The 21,798-nt window shown below is 39.2% G+C and overlaps 2 protein-coding genes across 7 annotated transcripts; both read left to right on the forward strand.

Moving 5' to 3' along the window:
• The first annotated feature begins 4,240 nt into the window (after positions 1 to 4,240).
• LOC138885560 (uncharacterized) lies at positions 4,241 to 5,631 on the forward strand. Its single transcript, XM_070166520.1, has 3 exons — positions 4,241 to 4,602; positions 4,893 to 4,932; positions 5,158 to 5,631. Exons 1-3 carry the CDS (start codon positions 4,241 to 4,243, stop codon positions 5,629 to 5,631), a joined length of 876 nt encoding a protein of 291 aa, XP_070022621.1.
• An 11,816-nt stretch (positions 5,632 to 17,447) lies between these two features.
• Positions 17,448 to 21,393, forward strand: LOC104231293 (binding partner of ACD11 1). Of its 6 annotated transcripts, none has more exons than XM_009784262.2 (6): positions 17,469 to 17,562; positions 17,666 to 17,709; positions 18,271 to 18,430; positions 19,012 to 19,087; positions 19,795 to 19,908; positions 20,707 to 21,393. In XM_009784262.2, the coding sequence occupies exons 3-6, from the start codon at positions 18,315 to 18,317 to the stop codon at positions 21,160 to 21,162; spliced, it is 762 nt and encodes a 253-aa protein (XP_009782564.1). In that variant the 5' UTR covers positions 17,469 to 17,562; positions 17,666 to 17,709; positions 18,271 to 18,314; the 3' UTR covers positions 21,163 to 21,393. The 6 variants fall into 6 exon arrangements, with proteins under 6 accessions (XP_009782565.1, XP_009782564.1, XP_070024299.1 ...); XM_070168198.1 differs by having other exon boundaries at positions 20,710 to 21,393; XM_009784263.2 differs by lacking the exon at positions 17,666 to 17,709 and having other exon boundaries at positions 17,448 to 17,562; positions 20,710 to 21,393.
• The last annotated feature ends 405 nt before the right edge of the window (positions 21,394 to 21,798 follow it).

Consider the following 21,798-nt stretch of genomic DNA (forward strand, 5'->3'; position numbering starts at 1 on the left):
ATTTAAGATTTTTATGGTAAAAATTAGGGATTTCGGTAAAAATTGAAAATTTTATAAAATTAAGATTTAAACTTCAAATTGAGACCGGATTTCGAAACAAATCACATAGCCGAGCTCGGTGTGAATGGGTAATCATATTTTGGTCCGAATATTGGGTTTTGACCGAGCGGACCCGAGGTTGACTTTTGTTGACGTTTTAAAAAATGATCAAAATTGAACCTTTTCATTAATGAGTGGTTTCTAAGGCTTATTTTGAATTGTTTGATCGATAATTTGCTAGATATGGTTGGTTTGGAGGCTTGTTCTAAAGACAAGGTCGTGGTTGATTGATTGCTTTGTTCGTAAAGTGAGGTAAGTGTTGTTTCTACCTTGACTTGAAGGAATTAAGACTTATTGAATTATTTGTTATGTGAATTTATATGGGGAAGTGACATATATACGAGGTGGCGAGTGTATATGTGTCGTCATGGGATAGCATACGGGATTTGGAATATTTATTTCTATGTCTTCATTTATTCTCTGTTATATGCTTTAACTGTTATATGTTTTTACTTGACATCTATGCTACACTTGTTACTTGTCATTTAATTGTTACTTGCCTTAATTTATTTATTTCTCGCATGATTTTTTCTTATTTGCCACCTGTTTCAATTTGCCTTAATTGCATATTTTAATTGTCACATGTTTACCTGCTTTTATTATTTTTATATTATTTTATGCAGTTTATTATATTATTGCGCTTATGTGAGCCGTTTAATTGTTTTATATTGATAAATTGGTAAAGTTTGAGATTTTGAGATATTGGATATACTCCATTTATTCTGCGGTTCTTTAATGTTCTGTACATTTCACCTTTTTGTGTTGATATTTTGTAAATATTGCAGTTGAGTTGTTTATGTTACTGATTTAAAATTATTTGGGGACCAGGTTGCACGCTGTAACAGTATTGAAATGATATAAAGGAATAAAATGGATTATGATATGAACAGATGGTGATATGGTGGGATCGAGTTGCTGAGCCGCAACGGATTTGATATGTTGTAATTGTTTCAGATATTAGAGTTATCCTCGTTATGTAATATGATACTTGAGACTTTGTTTTTCTAGCTTCTCTGGTAGTTGACCTTCGGGTCCGTTTATATGAGTTTATTGCTTTATTTCTATTCTTGCTTTTCGGTTATTATTATTCCGTACATGTTATTTGTGAGTGACTTGACATAGCCTAGTCACTACTTCGTCGAGTTTAGACTTGACACTTATAAGGTACATGGAGTCGGTTATGCTCATACTACATTTATGCACTTCTTGTGTAGATACCGGTGTTGGTCCCACTGACGCGTAGCGAAACTGCTCGGATTCAGCTGCTTTCGGAGACTTGAGGTATAGCTGCACGTCATCCGCAACTTTGAAGTCCCCTTCCATTCTATCATTACTATTTGTTTAGCTTCAAATAGTTGTATTTTGTTCAAACTTTATCTGTAGCACTCTAGATGCTCATGTATTCGTGACTCTAGATTATGGGATATGTTTAGATTTCATCGTTTAGTATTTTATTAACCTATTTTAGATTAGTACAGTTTATTATTATTAGTATTTTGATTTGAATTGTTAAAACTGGTTAAGTAATTTAGCTAATGTTGGCTTATCTAGCAAGTGAAATGTTAGGTGTCATCACGGTCTCAAGGGTGGGATTCCGGATTGTGACACTATAAGGTATTGATGTTCTATTTTATTAAACTTCACACTACAAAACCCTCACACGAGCTCACCCAACATTGTCTCCTCTTTAGTTTCTTTAATTCACATATATACTTATTTATGGGGGTGTTTGATTCAATGATAAATTTAAGAAGAAATGATGATTTTTAAAATTTGTGGTTTAAAATAAGTCAAAAGTATCTGTGTGGCTATATATAACTTATCAAAATCTTGATTCATAACAGAGTAACACATAATCAGTGTAAAGCAGTTTTAGATATCTTAACATAACCAATGTGTAACATTCTCTTAGGACTAGCAATTATACGAAATCGGAACTCTTAGCCAATTAGAGGCGTGCAAGAGGGATGGGACATTATAAAGGATGCCATTTCATGTCACTAAATTACTAACGTTAGATCTCTCTCTCCATGTGGTCCAAATATTTATTCCAGAGATAGCAAATCTGCCACCCCGGTCCTAAGAATTATTGAAAAAAGTTTTGGTGTTGTTTACCTTGAAAATGGTAATTACAATTAAATTTGATTTTATGGTTCTAGAAATACGTGATTTATTTTTATGCTAGTTGTTAGAAAATAAATGTTATGTATGAGATTAAGAAATAAGATAAAAGCTTGAAAATAATATGTTTAAGTAAACCAAGTGGCTAAGAATCGGGGCCTTGAGCTCGAGCTCGGCACTGAGATATGGGCAGCCGATGAAAGGCTAACAGTATAGAGAGCTTTGATGAAGGCTCTTTATGGCCAATAATGAGCAATAAATGAAGAACAATAAATAGAACACAACAAATGTAAGTAATGAAATCAAGAGAATATGTTTAAGTTAGGAAGCAGAGAGAATGTTCTTGTATTGAATGTTGTAAGTATGAGAAGAGTCTTACAAAATGACAAGGATCCCCTTTATATATCAGGGAGAATACTAACATAGTACAAATGCATTTATTACAAAGATATATGGTTGGTACAGTCATTTAATGCCACGGTACGGGCTTGAACTAGCCTAATAGTCTTGGTCAGCTTTAATCGTGTGCCTTGGGAACTTCCCGTTATTCCATCATAGCTGCTGATTTGCATTGCCTCGAGGTCGATCATTGAGAAGCCTCGTGGTCGACCCCCGAGCTGAACTTCGAGCCTTTTGGGGGCGGTATTTATGAGGTGCCTCAGCTGTCACAAAATCGGACAGTCTGATTTTTGTCGTATACAGATAGTACCCACATTTTTTAGAATAAAATGATAAGAAACGGTCTTGAATTCTTTCCTACTCGATACATACTATGATGACGTCAGTCCATCAGAGTATTAAATGCCATGACTTAAAAGCTGCGCAAAAGTTGCTGTCAATATGACTATCGAGAAGCCCACGAACCCTATACTGGTTCGGCCCTTCCGCTTCCCAAACGCTGCCCATACACCCTCTATAAATACCTCGATTGCTTTGTTATTCACACTTTTACAACATCTTCAATCCCATAGAGGTAAGTTCACCATCTCCTACATTCCTCTCCTTTCTGCATTTGCCTCCTCATTTCCTTTCTCAAAAAACTTTTTATAGCCATGGCTAGGACCTCTAAAACAATGCCTGGAACTGCTTCTTTGTCTCGACCATCCAGGGGTAAACTAAAAGTACCCCAACTATCGAACAATGTACCCCTACTAAATTCGATTTTGTATCCGATTTTTTCGTTGAGAATCCTCCTGCTACACCAGGCCGATGCGATCATGTGTCTCGGTACATCAGCGTGGTGACCAATATAGATAGAGTGAAGGAAGACTGCCAATGGAGGGACAACAGTGTCAGTTGAGATTCCCAGACCTGCTGAAAGCATAGTAGACCATAAGGCTGGCTTTCTCAGTGTATATACATACCCCTTTACTTTAGGTCCCATAGATTCTTTGGACCCTTCTTCTCCTTCAATAGACCCGGTGATACTCGACTTCTGTCGTGAGTACCGGGTGACGCTTGGCCAAATTTATCCTTCATTATGGAGGATAGTCTATATGTTCTGTTATTTTTCTAACCAAGTTGAGGGTATGTCTTTCACTCTCAATCACTTGATCAGACTATATAGCCCCTGTCTCTTCCGCGGTTTGATCAAGCTTCATCCCCGATCTATGAGGATGTTCTTTTCGAGCATTGATGAGGACAAGGATCGGGGGTGGATGAGCTGGTTTGTCTAAGTAAGGACCTCGGACATAATCCCGACCAATCTGATGTCTTTCCCTGAGGAATGGAATACGCAGCGTAAGTGCCCCTACCTCGAGCATGTTTTATTGCCTTTTCATCCCCTTTAGAAAAATGATCTTATTTTGATTGTGCAGCCACTTTTTGGTACCCTGGTGCGGTTCAGAACCTATCAGGATGGATTAGATAGTTGGACTCCAAATTTGCACGACCTGGCCAGAACGCGGTGGCAGGCCAATAGCCACGGTATGCTTTTTACCATTATTTTTACTATGCTCCCTTATGAGTATCATTTTGTTTGATACATCATGCTTGTGCAAGCCTCGGGAATAGAGTGTCGATGAGGTCGGCCCGTGCTGGTGAAGAGGATACCTCGAAACCCGGCAAGGTCAAGAAGAGGAAGAAGGATGCCACGATCTCGACTTCGGCTGCTATGGCAAGTCCTCGTACCGAGGATGAAGGTGAGGATGATGATGCATGGCCTTTGGTACAAAGGGCGAGACGAGGCAAAGATGCTCCACAAGCTACTAGGCGGGAGGCCGCCGAATCGGGGGTGGCTGATTTGGGACAGACCTACGCTGAAGAGACCCTCGAGGAGGGATCGGGGACAGTCCTCAAGTCTCAAGTCGGACATGGCACAGTACGTGCTGATGAACCCGCTATTGGTAACTCCAAAGGGCTTGAACCTGAAGCTTCTCGCGGGCAAGATGAGGCCCTTAAGGAAATTAATGCCATGAGTGGCCTTAATCTGGGCCCTCTATACTCACCGGGGGAGATCAGGAATGCTTAGGATACCGCTGGTGCGGGGGCATTTCATGGAGGGGGAGATGCGCTCAAAGACCTCCTTTCTGGTATCAACGATAATATTGATCTTGATTCTCCCATTGTTCTCGAGGAGGCGGAGAGGCTTCAGCAGCAGGTGATACTCTCGACATATCACTTGTGCTTTAAATGTTTGTGCTCGACTTTCTGATTTTTCTGTGTTGTTTTAGGCTTAGAAGATGTATGACCATGCCTTCTCTAGGCTCCAAGGTGAGCTTTCATGTTGTGGGAAGGAGGTCGAGAGGCTTACTTTGGAGTTAAAAGAGTCGAGGACCTCCTCTGCCCGAAAGGGGGAAGAGTTGAGCATGCTTTAGGCCAGTTTGGAGGGAGTGTGCCAGGAAAGGGCTGGCTTCACTGAGCAGGTAACACAGCATCCATGAGTTCGTTTTTTATTCTCATTTCCTGATGCTTACAAACTTTGTTTTGTCTTCGCAGATAGGGCAAAAAGATGCCATCGTAGGGCGACTTCAGGAAGAAGCTACAGTCAAGGATGCGGAGATTCTCGAGCTGAGGGGGCAAAATGAGGTCATGGCCTCGAAGAGAGACATTTTGCGGTCGGAGTTGGCATCGACCTGGGATCTTCTTCAAAGTGCCCGAAAGGAGGCTACCGCACTATCTGCGGCCAAGTATGAGGCCGAAAAGGACGCGTCTTCGTATAGGAAACATGCCGCTACTGCAAACGAACGAGCCCGAGAAATATTGGAGAAAGCCAAGCAAAAGCTGGATAGGGCCGTCGCTCACGCTCGTGCAGAGGCAAGGAGGCAAGCTTTCGAGGAAGCAAGCGCTAAAGGCGCCGATCTCTCAACTGAGATTGAGGAAGCTCGAGACTTGGAGGAAGAATTGGCATTCTCGGCTACTTCGGATGAGGGTTTCGGAGATGACCTGGAGTATAGTGACGGCGAAGAATAGGCCCATGTCATTTTCAATTCTTTTTTGTGTATGAACTTCTCGGGGAAAAGGTCTTGCAAAGACGCCCCTTGTAAATATATTTTTGGCTATACAAGAAAAATTTTCTGCTTCAAGTCTTCGAATTTATTCTCAATGCTTATGTAAAGTTAGTCTATTGAATTTTGACATTGGCTCTTCGGAGCCCATACTTGGGGTAGTCGGGACCCTCGATATCGGACACCATCTTGAGATTAGGTCGATAGCCCTTTAGGATCGATGTTTGTAACAACAGAAATTTTTAGGGTCTCAATGACTCCCGAGCGCTGTGTGATAGTATCATTTATGTGCCATGGTTGTGAAGCGACCAGGGTGCTACCACCGATACACTTCCCCAAAAAATGGCACTGACATGGTCAGAATTAATTGGCCCTCAAGATAGGCGAACAGTCGTTGCTTGCTCTATATATATGCATTTGCTTATCTCTTGTCTGAGGACTCCGCTGCTTTGAGTAACTATCCCTCTTATAGAGCTCTTTTCTATGCTAGTTCTCTTACCATTCCAAAAGCTTTCGCTCAAGCTTTTATCTTCTATGGCTACTATGTCAAAACCTATTCACCAAGAAGAGGAGAGTTCTACCTCCACTTCGCACTCGGTCGGTGGTACACCGCCGATATCTGGTGAGCTACCCTCGAGGCGCTTTGTCATGAGGAGGGACTTTGCATTAGAGAGACCTCCCAATGTTCAGGGTCATTGGGAGCATGCATCGAGATTATTTCCTCAATAGGGGAGGAGCACCTCGAGGTAGTTAGGAAAGACTGCGGATGGGGAGAAAAAGTGATACTGCATGTACTTTCCTCGGAAGAGAGCATCATGGCTTATGTCGAGGGGTTTTTGAACGTGTATACATACCCCTTTACATTTGTCCCCCTCGATAAAGTCATGCTCGAATTTTGTAGGAGATGTCGGGTTACCCTGGCACAGGTTCACCCGTCATTTGGGAGGATAGTGCTGATGGTGAGGTATTTTGTAGATAAAGCCGGGCTCGAGTTCACCCTCAGTCATCTTTTTAGACTGTACCGGCCCTTGCATCTTCGAGTCCTGATTAATTTATGACATCGATCCATTCGGCCCTTTGTTGTTAGAAATGAAGAAGACGGGGATCGAGGGTGGATGAATCATATCGTCCGAGTGCGGAATTAGCCCCGTAGAGTTCCTTCCGTTTCCTGAGAAATGGAATTTCACACGTAAGTGGCACGATCGTGTTCTTACTATTTTTGCCCATGGTGAAGGCGGACTCTGTAAAGATGTTTCCCTTTCCTTTTCTTTTCTTTTTGCATCAATCTCATGGAAGCCACACGAGGTTCCCGACCTGGCAGATTGGTCTCGGAAACTAGCAGCTTGTTCGACTTACGATGAGCGTAAGTGGCGAGATCTGTCCAAGGGAAGATGGGAGGCAAAACATCACGGTACGTGGTATGTGGCTTGATTCCTTTGAAAGGTACTTTCTTTTATGTGTACTAACTCCGTCACCACAAGCATTGGAGATTTTTTTGAGATAAGGCCATGCCCCCTCGGGGAGGAGGAAGAATTATCGGCTTTGGGGCCGAGGACTGAAAACAAACGGAAGGGATCCTCGAAGGATGAGAGTGCTCGTAGCGAGGCAAGCCCTGCTCGAAGGCTCAAAGAAGATGTATCTGTTGATCCTGTGGCATCTGAGGCTTTTAGCCTCAGAAAAGTGGTTTCTCTCTTGTCGCCATTTTCATTTCCCACCGTAGGTACTTCAAGGGATACAAGTGTTCAACCACTATCCTCGCCCCCATCGAAGGTAATTCGAGGGATGTTCGAGACCAGGGGCCGCCTAAATCAAGCGGGGTCTCGAGCGACCGTGCCCCCACCGAGATCAATTCAACTGGGGCTAGTGAGACCAGGCTAGCAGGTGCATGCTCGACCTTTAAGGAGGCTTAGCGGCTTTGTTCTACGGTGAGCTTTGGTCGACTTCGTTGATCTTCTGATTTTACATTTTGTTTTCTTTTTGAGCTTCTTTCTCATAACCTTTGACAGGCTCAAGTCCGAGCTGTTGCACTGTGAAGCCCGGTTAAGGAAAGCCTTATATGGGGATAAATCCTTCAAGCTTCTTTGTGATGAAAGGGGAAAAGAATTGAGGCACCTTCGGTACGAGGCGAATCGAAGCCTGAACTACGAGAACCACCTTAAAAAGCAGGTAACCTTCATTTTGAGGGAGTACATGCTCCTTTTTCTATCCTCGGAGATTAATATTTTGATACCTCAGTTGCAGAGCAAGACAGAGGATCTGGAAAGCCTTTGGGGCAAGGTTGGCCAAGCAAGGGGTGTTCGTCGGTCGGTACGGTACGGTATTTAGACATTTCGATTCGGTATTTTCGGTATTCGATTTCTTAAAATCTTATACCAATACCGTACCAAATTAAATTCAGTATGCTTTGGTTTTTCTCTTTTCGGTTTCGGCTTATTTGGTTTGGTAACTTTGATTTATTCGGTTTGAATACTAATTAGTGCATAGAGCTATAGACTCTAATATTCTCAATTAAAGTACTCAAAAATACAAAACTGAAAATGTTTGCTGACAAAAAATTTGTCCAAAACTAGCAAAATCGACCCAAATAGAGAAAATTGTACATAAAAGAATATTTGATCATTAGAAATGTCTTGTTACTTGTATAGAGTTAATTGATGAACTTAGAGAATAAAGAAAAGTAAAATTTTAGATTTTTATATTTATGTTATAATTTATAATATATGTTTTGTGTAATATAATATATATATTTCGGTACGGTATCAGTATTTCGGTATTTTATTTTAAAATACAAAATACCATACCTAATACCAAATTTTTTTAAAATCTTAAACCAAATACCATACCAAATATCAAAATACCGTATACCAAATACCAAAATTTTCGGTTTCGGTACGGTAATTCAGTATTTACCAAATTATGCACAGCCCTAGGCCAGGCTAAGCATAAGTGTAACGAGCTAAGGGCTTAGATAGATGTCCATGGTGTGGCCAAGAAGAATGTTCTAGCCAAGGTTTCTACACTCGAGGTGCAGCTCCGGAACGCCTGTGAAAATGGCTTGGTTCAGACGAGCAGGATTGCAAGGCTCGAGTCTCAACTTTTGGAGATAAAGGTCGAGGTCGTGGACGCTAGAACTAAAGCTGAAGAAATTCGGGCTAAGGCTGACAAGAAAGTGGTCGTCTATTTAAAAAATGTTGCTGGGGTTTGAGCAAAGTTGAGAGGTGCTTCCGATCGAGAGAGAAAAAACAATGAATATGCCCGGTGCAAATCTCAGAGGTAAATCCTCGAAGAAATTCACGCTAGGGGCTTCGATCCATCGGAAGAGATAGCGCAGGCCAGGGCGGATGAATACGATTCCAAATTCCTCCTGTCTGATGCCGAAGATAGTGAAGAAGAGGCCGATGGGGCTGCAGTCCCCGAGGGGAAAATAGATTAGGCCTTTTTCTATTTGATTCTTTGTATAGTGTTCTTAGAGAACTTTGTAAATGGAGATTTTGCATTTTTTCATGTATATGTATAAAAGGTAACCTTTCGGTCTTATCCTTCATTTGAGGTAGGACCTTTGGGATTGCAAATCGGCCCTGAGGCTTGTTAGACTGGCCCGTAGGCTCTTACGTGTTGGGTCGGTACAACCTCTAATATAGGCTAGCATCTGGGCTCTTACGCATTTGCCCTTAGGCGTTTTTAGTTAACTATTTCGGGCTCAGTCTTCAAGTCGAATTTCGACTCGAGCTTATTGACCCTTAAGTTTTTAAGATGGCCCTTAGGCTCTTACGCATTGGGTCGGTATGACCTCTTAGTATGGGCTGGCGATAGTGGCTCTTACATATTGGGTCGGTACGACCTCTTAGTGTAGGCTGGTGATAGTGGCTCTTATGTTTTGGGTCGGTACGACCTCTTATGTAGGCTTTATTTTCCCTCGCTAAAGACTTTTTGAAGTTTTTTTGTTTGCCCAACTCTTTGACAGTTCGATAAGAACCTCGATTGTGAGTCGTTAGGTAGCGATAATTGAGCATATCGGGAGGTGTCGCTCGACGGCTGAATTATTTTGAAGCCTATTGTTTGGGCTGATATGATCGAAGCTTTTTTGCTTATGCTGAGGGTATCCTGATTAACCGGTTCTTTTTGAAGTTTTTTCGAAGTAATTGAAGGCCTGTGATTTTGTAGCGACGGTCGGGCGTCCCCGAGTCGCGTGAGTTTGGCTGGTACAACCTTGTGACTGTATTCACTGTGTTTGGCCGGAGCCTTTTAGTCCCCGAGTGAAGTAGTTTTGGCGTTTATATCGAGGGTATGCCTTTTTTGGGGTCTTATAAGTTCGGATATATAGCCTTAACTTTAAGATCGGGATTATACCTTTCGTAAGGTCTTACAAATTTTATCGTGCATTACTTGATGTCTTACAAATAAGTTACTTGGTATAAGTATGGTTCGTGCCTTACTTGAGGTCTTACAGATTTGGTTACTTGGTAAAAGTATGGTTCATGCCTAGCTTAAGGTCTTACATATTTGGTTTTACCTTATGAAGGTCCTATGATCCTGAGGTTGCCGCATGGGGTCTTATAGGCAAATCGATGGCGGTGACAGTCAGCGACAGTCCCCAAGTCATCGAATATTTCTTGGCTTCTGGAGTTGTTCCTTGTAAACTTGGTATTGCCTCATTGAGGGCTTACGAGTTCGAAATTTCCGGCCCGAAGGTCATGTGGCCTCAAGGTTTTGGCGTCAGTCCCCGAGTGTTCGGGAAATTTTCGAGCTTTGGAGCCGCTTCTTGTTAAAGTAGCGTGCTTCTTTGAAGTGTAAAGTGTTTTGATGGAGGAAAAGATATTCTTTGATTACTTGGTACAAGTATACATGTTTTTGTCGTCAAGGGCTCAATTATTCTACGCGAGCACGGTTCATTCGACCGTTTGACCTGATACATCATTTTCCTACTAAGACCCTTTTCGGCTTATCTTGACTTCTTTGAGAAGGTGATCTTCCGAGGGGATTCCCCCCCAGTGTTCGAGGTTGACTGAAGAGAAGCCTTGAACACTTGTGAAATTTTCCTTAGGTAGCATATAAATGTTGTCTCGTTAAAAACCTTGTCGGTAAAACCCTTCTTAGGATAAAACCTAATAAAAGGAAAAGGGTGCAACGTATGCTTTGCAACCTTAAGGTCTTCGAGCTAGACAACACTTCGACTGTTCTGATCGGACATCTGTACAAAGGTTAGTGTAAGATGTAAATACAAAGGGAGATGGTCATACCTTAGTGGTGATGGCACTTCGAGCCTCGATATGTTTGCAACTTTTGCTCCGAGTACGCGACACGGTCCTTTGCTTGTTTTATTCGGGTATAGCCGAGAATGTGTCTTGTGATTGCTACTTCACCATTTGCTTATCCTGTGGCTCCTTCGATACAAAGGCGTTGATGCCGCTGTTACGTCATGCACCGCAAACATCTCTCTTGATGCGTGCTGTTCTCCGTGCATAGTTTTTATTCCATCCTTTGTCGGGAACTTCATCATTTGATGAAGGGTTGATGGTACTACTCTCATGCAGTGTATCCATGGTCTTCCGAGGAAGGCGTTGTACCTCATGTCTCCATTAATGACATGGAATTTGGTATTTTGGGTTGTTCTGGTCACGTTGACCGGGAGGGTGATTTCCCCTTTGGTTGTCTCGATCGCCATATTGAATCCGTTGAAGACTCGAGAGGCGGACACGATTTGGTCAAGCAGTCCGAGCTACTCCACCACCCTCGGCCTGATAATGTTGGCTGAGCTATCTGGATCCATAAGTACACGTTTAATTTGAAATGGATTCACAAGAAAAGAGATTACCAGTGCGTCATTATGAGGCTGAGACAGGGTCTCGATGTCCTCGTCGCTGAATGTGAGAGCATCCTCGGGTATGTAACCTCGAGTTCACTTTTCCCTGGTGATGGATATTTTTGTTCTTCTGATAGTGGGCTCCTGTGGGATGTCGATTCCTCCCATGATCATATGGATGACATGTTGCGGCTCATCTGTTTCATTCTTCTTATTTGCCTCTTTTCCCCGGAAATGGTTTTTGGCTCGGTCGCTAAGGAACTCTCAGAGATGCCCTTTGCTAAGTAGCCGGGCTACTTCTTCTTGGAGCTATCTGCAATCTTTGGTCCTATGACCGTGTGTGCCGTGAAATTCACACACCTAGTTGGGGTTCCTCTGCGACGGATCTGATAGTACAGGTCTTGGCCACCTGGTGTCTCTGATCTTACTGATGGCGGATACGATGTCTGAAACGTCAACGTTGAAGTTGTATTCCAACAGGCGGGGTGTCTCCGTCGGTCCAGTGTGCCTATTTAATTCGACCCTTCCCACGAGTCCTCGAGGATTCTGACCTCGGTCTGTTCTTCGATCATTTCAGGGTATGTTGCGCCTTGGGGCATTTCTCCTATCTTCGGTGTATGGTTGGTACCTTTCATTGTTTGGCTTTGTCTCTTTTGCCAGGAGTCTTCTTGGATATACCGAGCCCGATGGGGCTCCCAATTAGTCTTCCTCGACCCTAATCTTTGACTGATACCGGTTGTGGACATCCGACCAAGTCACGACGAGGTATTCAATCAAATTCTGCTTCAGTTGCTTTGAAGCCACTAAGCTTCTCTCATTCAAGCCTTGGGTGAAGGCCTGCACTACCCAGTCATTGGAGACTGGTGGTAATTCCATCCGCTCCATTTGGAAGCGAGATACAAACTCCCGCAGCATCTCATTTTCCCTTTGTCTGATTTTGAAGATGTGGGATTTCCTTTTAGACACCTTGACGACACCGACATGTGCCTTTATGAAAGAATCTGCCAACATGGCAAATGAGTCTATGGAATTTAGGGCTAGGTTGTGATACCACATCATGGCCCCTTTTGAAAGTGTTTCTCTAAACTTCTTCAACAGGACGGATTCGATTTCGTCGTCCTTCAAATCATTTCCCTTTACTGCACAAGTGTAAGCTGTGACGTGCTCGTTAGGATCCGAGGTTCCATTATACTTCAGTAGGTCGGGCATTCTGAATTTCTTTGGGATGGGCTTTGGAGCGGCATCTGATGGGAATGGTTTTTGTACGAATTTCTTCGAATCGACACCCTTCAGGATAAGGGTGCGCTCGGGATCTGATCGACCCTCGAGTTGTAGGTCTCTACCTTTTTTTTCGTTGGCTTCTATCATCTTTTCGCCCGACTTAATCCTCTTTGTGAGGTCTTCGAGCATCTTCATAATAGTAGGGTCGGCTGCTGACCCATTGTTACTCGATCTTTCAGGTTCCTGTTCGGCTCGAGGGGCCGTTTTCGGGGCCGTTGTACTTGGGGTTTTTTGGTGGCTTTGCAGTTGAGCAATTGTCAGTTGTTGTGCCTGCAACATCTCAAAATAACGTGAAGGCTAACCTCTTGTTCCTCCCGAGCCAGGATTTTTTGAGCTTCTTATTGGTCTCTTTGGCGTACGCATTGGGCATCACGTGAAACCACATCTGCAGGGATTAGCTCTGGTGCGTCCTCAGGGTTGCGTGGTGGTACACCAATACCCGAAACGGCTACACCATTCTCTCCATGGCCTTCAAGACAGTTGTTTTCATATGCATTTACTGAGTTAGACATTTTTACCTGAAATCAAAGATTCTTGGACAAGAAAAATTGTGAAAGATAACTTGCGTTATGTAGTAAACCAGCAAGAAAACAATCACTATTATTTTTATCCCCACGGTGGGCGCCAAACTGTTTACCTTGAAAATGGTAATTACAATTAAATTTGATTTTGTGGTTCTAAAAATACGTGATTTGTTTTTATGCTAGTTTTTAGGCAATAGATGCTAAGTATGAGATTAAGAAATAAGATAAGAGTTTGAAAATAATATGTTTAAGCAAACCATGCGGCTGAGAATCGGGGCCTTGAGCCTGATTATACGGGGCCTCGAGGTCGAGCTCGGCACTGAGCTATGGGCAGTCGATGAAAGACTAACAATATAGAGAGCTTTGATGAAGGCTCTTTATATCCAATAATGAGCAATAAATGAAGAACAATAAATAGAACACAACAAATGTAAGCAATAAATGTAAGTAATGAAATCAAGAGAATATGTTTAAGTTAGAAAGTAGAGAGAATGTTCTTGTATTGAATGTTGTAAGTATGAGGAGAGTCTTACAAAATGACAATGATCCCCTTTATATATCAGGGAATCCCAAAATAGTACAAGTACATTTATTATAAAGATATATGGCTGGTACAACCATTTAATACCACGGTACGGGCTTGAACTAGCCTAAGAGTCTTGGTCAGCTTTAATCGTATGCCTTGGAAACTTCCCGTTATTCCATCATAGCTGCTGATTTGCATTACCTCGAGGTTGATCATTGAGAACCCTCAGAATCGACCCCAAGCTGAACTTCGAGCCTTCTGGGGACGATATTTACGAGGTGCCTCAGCGGTCACAAAATCGGACCCTTTGATTTTTGCCGTATACAGGTGTATAAGAAAAGGAATCTTAGAATAGAAAACTATTAAACCCATTATATAATGAAAATCTTCCACCAAAATGAACGACATCCAACTTGGGAAATTTTCATAGTTACTTAAGGATTTTTAAAATATTCCATAATATACAACTTTCTTTTGAATTACAAATTGTACGACATATATATGTTAAAAATATACTCTAAAAATATGGTAACTATACCTATTTAAGGGAAATGTGTTAGATGAAGTATATTTGAAACATATGGAATTTTTCCTATTTAAGGGGTATAAGCGTATAGTTTGGCCCTAAATGTTCTCCAATTTGTTAATTATTAATTATTAGTATATACATATTAGGTTACCATTACAACACTACCTCATAACAAATGCTCAATATTCCCTAAAAATAGGTACTAGCCGTAGTTGGTATGCGTCTCTTGTATACTTGTAGAAGGTTATATATATATATATATATATATATATATATATATATATATATATATTATAAAAAGAAAGTGGTGTAAACACGTTTCCACTGATGGGGAAATAAAGAAGAAGCAAATTTGAGGGAAACAAAATATAATGTATATATGATTAAATGTATATAATAAAATATATATTATTATATTTACATAGAAAAAGTGATTACAAAAGAATGAGAAAGAAATATCTTTTAAGTGAGAGAGAATCTCAAGGGAGAGTTTTTAGGAGATGAAAAGTTGTACATAATTTCATTAAGAATTTTTTTCATTCCTATACACTATTGAAAACTTTATTACCCTAAATGTTAATGTTTAGTAAATTACCCTACCTACACAAGTTTTGTTTACAAAATATATACATTATACCTTAAAAGACTCTCAATCCATTATTAGTGTCTTCAATTAAAGGATTTAGTTACATCATTTTCCTTTTTTTCCCTCCTCTCTCCCCTCTTCTCTCCAGATTCTGTCTTTCTCCACCTTCTAACTCTGTCGGTGAGTTACAGTTCGATCAATTCTCTAAGAATACTATCATTAGGCTCTAATTAAACCTTTTCTTTTGAAAAGTGAATTAATTAGTTCAGAATCTAATTCCAAGTGTAAGTTCCCCTATATCTAATTAATACCTATCCCACGCTCTAGGTCCTATGTACAGTGTGGATGGCTGGAGGGATTATATTTTCATCAGTTAAATCAAGGTGTTGAAAGTTTTGAGCAAGGGATTGAGAGGTGCCGTCATAAAGATCATTTGTGTGCGTGAGTAGTTTATCTCGGTAATTGGAAGTAGCAGGACCAATATTCATTGCTGGAATATCATGATGTAATAAATTAACTTCTTCTTCATTCATGTCACTGTCGGTGGATGCCGCCATGGCCATAAAATGTTGGAAAAGAGAAAAGGTAACAAAAGGGGAAGGTGATTTTAAAAAAGAGGATTAAAGAAATTAGGCTTTACGCTGATATTTGAAAGAAGGAATTCGTCCCACAGTACTAATTTCTTTGATGTCAGTATTATTTTGGTATCACACTATTGATTTGATACACATATGCGAAATTAAATTTTGATTTCTATTTCTTCAAAATATCACGTGTATCAAGAAGCAACTCACAGATAAGTGATACATATACCAAAAGTAAAACTATTGGTAGGACATGAAATGTAATAATGAATCAAACTCTCGTGGATTATTCATTATACATGGTTATCATACAATTCATAAAATTAAAATGTAAAATACTGAGGTTGGCATACAACTTATCTACAACTTTCACACATTATTTCTAACCAGTTAAATACAACTACAATAACATACAACTTAAATACAAATTTTATACAATATGTCTTTTGTATATTTTGTATCTGATTTATACATAGTAAAAACAAATTTCATACAACTAATTATATATTATACAACTTATCTACAATTTTCATACATTATTTCTACTCAATTATATACAACTACAATATAATACCACTTAAATACAATTTTTACATAGTAAAAACAAATTTCATACAACTAATTATATATTATACAACTTATCTACAATTTTCGTACATTATTTCTACTCAATTATATACAACTACAATATCATACAACTTAAATATATTTTTTATACAATATTGTTAAACTTTCATACAATAGTTAAATGAATAAAAGAAAAATAAATAAACAACAGAATACAATTTTTCTACAATTTCTGCAATATAATGTATGTCATGTCTTCTTCTTCTTTTTCTTCTTCGAGTTTCAATCTGAAATTCAGCCAAAACCAAGTCTAATCTTCACCAAAACCCCTCAAAATGGAGATATAAACTCCAATCCATATTCTCAATTATTTGCAACAACACCCAATCCAAACAAATAATGATTTTTGAAAACCCAAATTCAAATTCAAAGCTTCAAAGTTTTTTAATGGCGGTCAATGGTGGAATTGCTGCTCTCTTTTCCTTTGCTTTATATTACTGAAATTTGGGATTGAGAGATAGAGAGTGACGTAGAGAGAATTCTCAATTCTTTGCAACAACATCCAATCTAAACAAACAATATCTTTTGAAAATCCAAATTCGAATTCAAAGCTTCAAAGGTTTTTAATAGTTGTCAATGGTGGAGGGGTTACAGATTTTCGCTGGTTTTAGAAGAGAAAATAGTGGGTGATTGAAGAGGAAATCGTGGGGTGTGGTTTGATACGTGGGTGAGGAGATGGGATTTGGAGATAGAAACTTGGGGGGAATGGGAATATAGGTAGAGTTCAATTAGGAGATTGATTAATACCATTAAAACTTCTAAAATGTACATAAATGGTAATTAGGTATATAAAAGGTAATTATATTAAACGTTAAGCATGAAGAGTAATATAGTTTACTATATAGCATAGGAATGTAAAAATCCCTTTAATTAAAAAGGTAAGATTTTAAAATAAGTTATACTAAAGATAATTTTGTAAAAGCGGAATATAAATAAATCTTTGAAGGGTTATATTCTATGCAAAATATTATAATTTAGAAAATACAAATTGTGTACGTGTTTAACATCCAATAGAGTTATTAATATTATTGGTACATCTTATTAAGTGATTTGTGAGTCATTTCCCATTTAAATGTTTTGAAAGATACATGTTTATGTTTATCATCTATTATTGAATAAATGTTTATTGTCCGTCTTAAATGTTATATAACTAAATACATAATTTTTGTGACTGTAACCTAATTATTCACCTTAGCAAAATGAAAATATCACTCAAGTTAATATTTATATTGAATATATCCATAATATAGGGACATACTTGCTTTATTTTAAATACAAGAGGGTATATTAATATAGAACTTCTATAGTATAAGAGTTGATTGTATCACGGCTGCATTTGCGCGTCAGAGATGCCAACAGGTCGAGAGCCCTTTTAAAGGCCGCAACTCGCAAGCAAACAGTTGGCCCTTGCTACATTCCGTTGACCACATTATTAGGTAAATTCTGATTCGTATCATTTTTCCAATTCCAATAAATATTCTTCTGTTTGTTTATTGAACTCTATATGCATTTGTAAATTCAATCTTTCCTCCTTTTAAGGTACGGATTCTGAGTACTGAAATCCCTTCGCTTTACCCTAATAAGTATGTATTATCTCCAATTCTATGAACTTTTCACCTTCCGATTTTATTCGTGAATTATTCTTGTAAATATGACTGTATGAGATTTAGAAAATCTATGCTTTTGTTAGAACGCCTAATTTCTCTTCAAGGTCAAATTGTTTAGTAGGCATTTGCACAATTTTGAAAAGAAAAAGGAATAGTTGAATTTGAAGTTGATAAAAAAATTTTGGAAGTTGATTTTGTGTTTAGCGGTGAACTTGCTTAGAAAAAAACTTGAAGATTTATGATGGTACGAAGACTAGTATTTCCCTTAAATTGCATCTCCAGACGAATACTTTTATATTTCACTTGAAATTCAAATATTGAAAGTCAGCATTTGCGAATACTCGTAGGAAACTAGTATCTGCAAATATGGAAGTTTAGCATTTGCAGTATTCCTTCTTTAAATGTGGCCTTCATTAGCCATGAATTAACAAGTATTAATGTGGTGATGGATATTGATGGACTTTGTTTAACTTTTATGTTTAGCTTATATCAGTTCTTTCAGAAGCTCTGAATGATTTGTATTCTTGATTTAATCAGGTAAATTCACCTTTATTTTGGGAGTTTGAACTGTGTCTATATCCATGTATCTGGGTCATTACGCTGCGGAAGTCACAAGTCTTTCTCCCAAAGCTACGGAGAAAGATGTCTATGAATTTTTCTCTCACTGTGGTGAAATTGAACTAGTAGAGATCATCAGGTAGCTTTTCATTCGTTTTGAGTCTGCAGTTTCTGCTACAGCATAGTTGTGATTTCGAGCTGATTATTGTTGGTGCTGTAAACTTTTTCTTGGTGATTTAATTTGTTTCCAGAATTGCTCTATAATTTGAGAGTTACTGGCTGAATACCTAATCAATATTATTATGTTTGCATGGCGTACTGCAACTGTGTCTTATGAACTATGTCAAATAAGACACAACTTGCCGCTTTTTTCCCCTGTTACTTCTGAATATATCGAATATTGAAATGTCAAGAAGCGAGTATGTGATTCTATTATGGTTGATATTTCTGAGACGTTTGCAGTAGAGAGAACAAGGTCATGCATCTGATAATGTCATTAGCAAACCCATGTGCATGTGCCTCTTGTGTTCAGTGAAGGATATGATGTATGTCCTGATACTCACTATAAGGCATCCCAGACTTTATTAGTCAGTAGAATGTTTAAACTTTAAAGAAAGGAACAGAGACAGATAGCTTGATGCTTTCATTAATTAGTTGTATGAACAAACTGGACGATGTTTACCCTTTCCTGATTTTAATAGTTGCCTTTACTGAATGCAGATTGAGCGAATATGCTTCTATAGCCTATGTTACGTTCGAAGATACTTATGCGCTGGAAAATGCTATATTACTTAGTGTAAGTTTCTGCTTTACTCCATTATTAGGATAGTTCTATTTCGCAGAAATAAACGGCAAGGTGAATTATGTAAAATGTTTAATGCTGCATGTTTACGTGCTATTGGGTCAAGTTTATACTTCTGATACCACCAAGATGTACATCAATAGGATCGTCTTCAGCAACTTCTATAAAAGTTAAAATTAACCAGTAAAATCTCGGAATGATGTTTGTTAGGTTTCTTCTTACTGTCTCCTTCAAAGCTTTTAAATTCTCTGTTTTAACAGAGAGAGGTAGTCAATTACCTACCAAAATAGGAGCTAGCAGTAGCTTGCTAAACTCCACTTTTAGAAGCGTCATTGAAAGAAAATACTATATTTGTATTTATATCTAGATTCCTAAGTAGTTAGACGTCAATTTGCTTTATATTGTTTGAACTTCTAATTTTGATTGGTCTCTTGTTTTTCTCCACTTGTAAGTGTACTAGCCTTTTGATTACTAGCTGAACATAAATTAACAGCTTGCGCAACTCTGGAAATTCTTTTTAAATAGCTCTGTGTGCTATCCTTGTGCTCTTCTTCTTCCTTGTCTTGTTCTCTCTATTTTAATTATACATATGCACATCAAATATAAGTGCTAGAATTATTTCTTAGCTGCTATACATTCACTAAATTTATACATGATATTATGTGTCAGATAAATTCTTAACTTTGTTAACCTTGATTCAGGGATCCACTATATTAGATCAATGTGTTCGTGTATCTCGCTTGGAAGCACAAATAGATGAATATGATCCTTGGAATAACTCTAGGGATAAGGTGGAGAATGGAAGCAGCTATGCGGTAGTTTTTTGCGTTTGATCTCTTTTTTAATTAAAGTTTGCCTTGTTTTTTCTGGACAATCAACTCTCTTATTGCTTGTCCATGAGGTTAAATGTAAATAAATTTTATATAATTCATGGGTAAAGTAATAGGAGACAGCCCCTAAGGACTCATTTGCGAGGGGATAGCTCACACGGCAAAGAGTATCCAGTTTGTGAACTGAGCTCCTCATGCATAGCAGTTTTTCGTTGAGCTCTAGAGCTGAGGATACTTAGTTAATACTACCTCCGTTTCAATTTATGTGAACCTATTTGACTGAGCACGAAGTTTAAGAAAAAAGAGAAGACTTTTGAATTTGTGGTGTAAAATGAGGTACATATATTTTGTGTGACTATAAATTATTGCATAAAGGTAAATTGTTTCTAGATATGGAAAGGGGTCATTCTTTTTGGCACGGATTAAAAAGGAAATAGGTTCACATAAATTGAAATGGAGGGAGTATAAGCTTTACTGGTCTTCATTTCCTTTTGTTATCCTTGTCTTGGTAAAAGTATTTCTGTATTGTCACAATAATTTAGTTTCCAAAAGATCAGGTTGATTCTTTTTAATTGTTTTGGGAAAAGTTCACTCGGAAAGCTATAAATTCTATTGGCAGAAGTATGTCAGTTGAGATGTCAGAACAAAGCACTTCTTTACCAACCCACTTCTCCATCCAAACAGTCTTTCTTTTATTTTTTGTTCCCCTATTTCCACTTTCCAGGGGTTCTCTTTATGCTGCAGCTTTCCTGATGTTGTTGATGAAATTATGATGTAAACTAGCAGGTCACTCACACAAATGAGTTCATTTCAACTCCTGGAGAAGCTGTGACCATGGCACAGCACGTAGTTGAAACCATGATAGTGAAGGGATATGAACTAAGTAAGGATGCGCTAACCAAAGCTAAAGCATTTGATGAATCATATCAGGTCTCATCCACCGCAGTAGCAAAGGGGGCAGAGCTCAGCAAGAGAGTGGGGCTTACTGATAGAATTCAGTCTGGCATGGAGACTGTAAAATCCGTGGACGAGAAGTACCATCTTTCTGAACTTACCATGTCCGCTGTGTCTTTTACAGGGAAAACAGCCGTAGCTGCTGCAACTACTGTGGTTAACAGTAGTTACTTCTCCAAGGGAGCTCTTTGGGTTTCAGATGCTCTGAATCGGGCTGCCAAGGTGGCTGCTGACTTGGGTAATAATGGTGTCAAAAAAGAAACAGTTCCTCTGCAAATGGACTAAAGAGGTAAATAGGGTTGACGCAACAATGCCAATATGGAGTTGTTCCAAGGTTTAAGCTTTTCATGGAGACTTGAGATTTTACATGAATGTGAATATTAAAAGTTTTAGCTAGATAAAGTAGTTTGCGGTGTTCAAATGAGAGTGGGCTACATGATCTAAATATGATTAATACATTGTGGTGACATGTTGATATTTTGCAATCAATCGATTTGATTTCTTTTCCTCGTGGAAGTACAATGTGGAGTAACTAATACGCTTGCCTGCATTGCAAGTTGATCATCAATGTCATGTTTTTCAGTAAGCTGGTATTAGTCATTCTTTAATGATACAAATGATACGTGCTATTGGCAAAGTTAACTTGCTTCATTGTGGAGTTGTAAGCACACTATTGCTTTGAGTGTGCCGGAGAAAAGGACAGCCCGGAACACTAAGCTCCAGCTATCCGCGATGTCCGGAGAAAGATCAGACCACATTAGAGTGGGAAAAATGGGGGAAGAGATTGTTACTTTCATGTGGTTTAAAGTCCTCAGAACTTAGTGTTGTATGGTGGGCCGGGCTGGGACCAGGACCGGACTGGGCCCGCGGTCCTAACGGGCTAAATGGGCCTGGTGGGCCGGTCCTTAATGGTGCAAAAAG

This window comes from Nicotiana sylvestris, chromosome 2, assembly GCF_000393655.2.
Source record: "Nicotiana sylvestris chromosome 2, ASM39365v2, whole genome shotgun sequence".
NCBI lineage: Eukaryota > Viridiplantae > Streptophyta > Magnoliopsida > Solanales > Solanaceae > Nicotiana > Nicotiana sylvestris.

What these genes read in the sequence shown, in the direction of transcription:
- LOC138885560 (XM_070166520.1), top strand. Translation starts at nt 4,241, where the DNA reads ATGAGGTCGGCCCGTGCTGGTGAAGAGGATACCTCGAAACCCGGCAAG. An exon ending in GAACCTGAAGCTTCTCGCGG is followed by an intron (nt 4,603 to 4,892) that starts GCAAGATGAGGC and finishes GTGTTGTTTTAG; the next exon opens with GCTTAGAAGATGTATGACCA. An exon ending in TGCCTTCTCTAGGCTCCAAG is followed by an intron (nt 4,933 to 5,157) that starts GTGAGCTTTCAT and finishes TTGTCTTCGCAG; the next exon opens with ATAGGGCAAAAAGATGCCAT.
- LOC104231293 (XM_009784262.2), top strand. Translation starts at nt 18,315, where the DNA reads ATGTATCTGGGTCATTACGCTGCGGAAGTCACAAGTCTTTCTCCCAAA. An exon ending in AAAATGCTATATTACTTAGT is followed by an intron (nt 19,088 to 19,794) that starts GTAAGTTTCTGC and finishes ACCTTGATTCAG; the next exon opens with GGATCCACTATATTAGATCA. An exon ending in AGAATGGAAGCAGCTATGCG is followed by an intron (nt 19,909 to 20,706) that starts GTAGTTTTTTGC and finishes GATGTAAACTAG; the next exon opens with CAGGTCACTCACACAAATGA.